At 37.9% G+C, this 2,996-nt stretch overlaps 1 protein-coding gene across 1 annotated transcript; it reads right to left on the reverse strand.

Annotated features, from left to right (window-relative positions):
• Positions 1-427: 427 nt before the first annotated feature.
• On the reverse strand, positions 428-2,238 carry KCNF1 (potassium voltage-gated channel modifier subfamily F member 1). The gene has a single exon (XM_067544877.1). It carries the CDS (start codon positions 2,236-2,238, stop codon positions 775-777), a length of 1,464 nt encoding a protein of 487 aa, XP_067400978.1. The 3' UTR covers positions 428-774.
• Positions 2,239-2,996: the final 758 nt, after the last annotated feature.

Raw genomic sequence — 2,996 nt, forward strand, 5'->3', positions numbered from 1 at the left:
TTTTTTAAGTGATTGAGTTAAAAAAACCTGAGGTCACTACAATTGCAAAAGCAAATGTTTCTGTTGTAATTGTGTAAAGACTAATATTTGTTGTTTCCTTTAAAAACCCATCACAGTACACTGATTCTGCTCCACACCTCTGTCAAATGAGATCTTTGTGGAATATTAAAATAGATTTTTCACAGAGAGACTGACACTGACACAAAAGCCCCCCAAAATTGCACTTTATAGAATGTGGAAGCCATCTTTTGATGGGATCACACAACCACAGTGTGATCATAGTTTTAGTTAGCACTCAGATAAAAATATCGCTTGTAACATTTTACTAGACATTTAAATACTTTAGAAGTGACAGTTTGATTTAATGCTTTAAAGAATGTTTTCTTATCTACAAAAGCACTGAACAAAGCCTGAAGCACAAGTTCTTTATTACAGATACAGAATTTTGATTTTTGTAAAGCTTAACATCCAAGTAATTGTACATAATACTGATCAAGAAGCTGTTTTCAATTTCTGAAATGGTTACAAATGGATTTTGTCAGGATGTATTAATTATAATCAGTCACATCTTAACTGCGTCCTAATATTATATGTCAGGTAGAAAACCCCAAAGTCTTACCAACCTCTGATGAAGCTGCCAGTGGGTTAATTTCTATTCATGTTTGGAAAAGAAAGGCAGTGCTCACTCTCAACACTGACAGGTCCCTTTAATCTTTTCAGTAGAAGACTGCCAGTTTGTCCCAGTCTATAGCTTAACAGTGACAACCACTTAGTTTATTTGCAGCTTTGAAGCCTGGTCCTGTAATGTTTTTCATCTGATAGAAGATGAATGAAGGTGTCACTGTGGGAGACTTTTAGCTGCCTGCTCCATGGAGGACACTTCTTGCCTTCCCCCGTAAGATCCTCTAGTTCATTCTTGGAGCCTCCAACTTTTCCCTCACCTGAGTATAACTCCATCAGTTCCAGTTCATGTTTGGCAGCTGTTTCTAAAACTCTCTGCTTATTATAGTATCTGACGAAGTTGTTTATGATGGGGTGGATGGGAAGGGCTATAGCTATCACTCCGCAAAGGAAACTGATGGCAGCATTCAGTTTGCCCAGTGTTGTCTTAGGATATATGTCCCCATATCCGACTGTGGTCATGGTTATAATTGCCCACCAAAATGACTGAGGGATGCTTTTAAATAAAGTTTCAGGATGACTTTGCTCCATGGTATAACCAAGGGCAGAGAAGACAAAGATTCCAACAGCCAAGTACATAAGAAGCAGTCCTAGTTCCTTAAAGCTTCTTTTAAGAGCATAGGTTAAAGTTTGTAGTCCTGAGGAGTGGCGTGCGAGTTTGAAAATTCTAGCAATCCTCATGATCCGAAGTGCTTGAACAGCCTGTTGAACGTTGGTTAACTCCATCATTCTGGCACCCAAGTGGGTCAAGATCAGGCTGACATAGAAGGGAAGTATTGCAAAAACGTCAATGATGTTCATGAAAGAGAGCACAAAGTGTAGTTTATTAGGAGAAGAAATAAGTCTAAGCAAATACTCCAAGGTGAACCAGCCTATACATGCCGTCTCAATATTGTCCAGTGTGGGGTGTTCCACATGATTTCCCTCAGAGTCTACTATCTGTAGTTCTGGGATAGTCCCCAGGCACATTACTACAGATGAGATTAAAATAAATAGAAAGGACAACACTGCGATTACTCTGGCTGAATAGGATGATTCTGGTTTCTCCATAAATTTCCATATATATTTCTGGCATCTTTTCCAGCGATTTTCAGAGGCATCCACTCCCAAATCATCCAGAATCAATTGCACCCTTCGGGCTATTTCTTCCAGTTCCTCCTTTTTTTCACTCAGATGAGTTTTGCAGCAGTCATCCAAGAATTTAAGGTCTACTTTCCAAAATTCCATTTCATTCTTGAAACATATAGGGCATATTCCTTTCTTCATGTGAATTTCTCCAAAGTAATATATATCAATAATGCATTTGAAAGCATCTGGATCTCTGTCAAAATAAAATTCTCTTTTCCCAGGATCATAGTCATCACAAAGAGAGAAAATAGTATCATATCCCCCTGATAAACAGTTGATCAACGCTGCTAGTCTTGTTTCTGGGTATTGGTTCAGATTTTCTCCATAGAGCACCTGCCTCACCCCACCAACATTGACTATAATCTCTATATCTTCATTTTTTTCTGATACGTTACTGTCCACGTCTGGAAATCTAGATTCACCTGCCATTTTAATTTTATTGATTTTATATATATATATATATATATATATTTATTCTTAGTTTGCTTCCAAATCTTTGCTGTTTGTAGCTTCTTTGTGAAAGCAAATCAGAACCAAGTAATGTATATTACAAATCTTACTGAAATCACTTTGAGTAATGCTAGGAAAGGTTACAGAAACAAACCTGCAGTCAGAAAAACCTTGCAAGGTATGCAACAAGCTGCAGTGAAAAGACAAGTCATCAGGCTGTTGTGCGTAGAAGCAGGGACATTAGAAAGAAATCAACTCCTCCAGCAGATATGAAAGAGAAGAAACCACTTAAGAAAACTCACCCTCTACTTCAGTGCTTGAGATTCTTTTCAGGGTCCATTCTCTCTCTGAAGTGATATTTATTCACAGATTGGAAGTCACGTCAGTTCAAAAAACCCTTGTTCTGATTAATGAAAAGTGAAGTAGTTGATAATTCTGAAAGACAATCAGCAGAGTGATCCCACAGAAAGCTGTTGCAGTTTTTGCCTTCAGCTCCAACCACTCAAGGAAAGGTGCTGTGTTTATTTTTACTTTAAGGTCTGCAGTTTATGTGTTGAATCCTTCACAGAGTGACAAGAAGTGTGCAGAAGAGAAACTTGTGCTTGTTTTTCTTTTGCTGTTTCTAAACACAATAGAAATTCCATGCTGATGTCAGGTTCTTTCCAAACTATACCCTCTTCTGGTGAAACTCAGCAAAGCACAATCTGTACAGCAAAATAGTTAAACTGCTTTTCTGT

Source organism: Emydura macquarii, unplaced genomic scaffold (genome assembly GCF_026122565.2).
Source record: "Emydura macquarii macquarii isolate MOO-44397 ecotype Brisbane River unplaced genomic scaffold, CSIRO-AGI_Emac_v2 contig_1027, whole genome shotgun sequence".
Lineage (NCBI taxonomy): Eukaryota > Metazoa > Chordata > Testudines > Chelidae > Emydura > Emydura macquarii.

Bases quoted from the DNA above. Each gene is read 5' to 3' on its own strand.
- KCNF1 (XM_067544877.1), bottom strand. From the start codon at position 2,238: ATGGCAGGTGAATCTAGATTTCCAGACGTGGACAGTAACGTATCAGAA.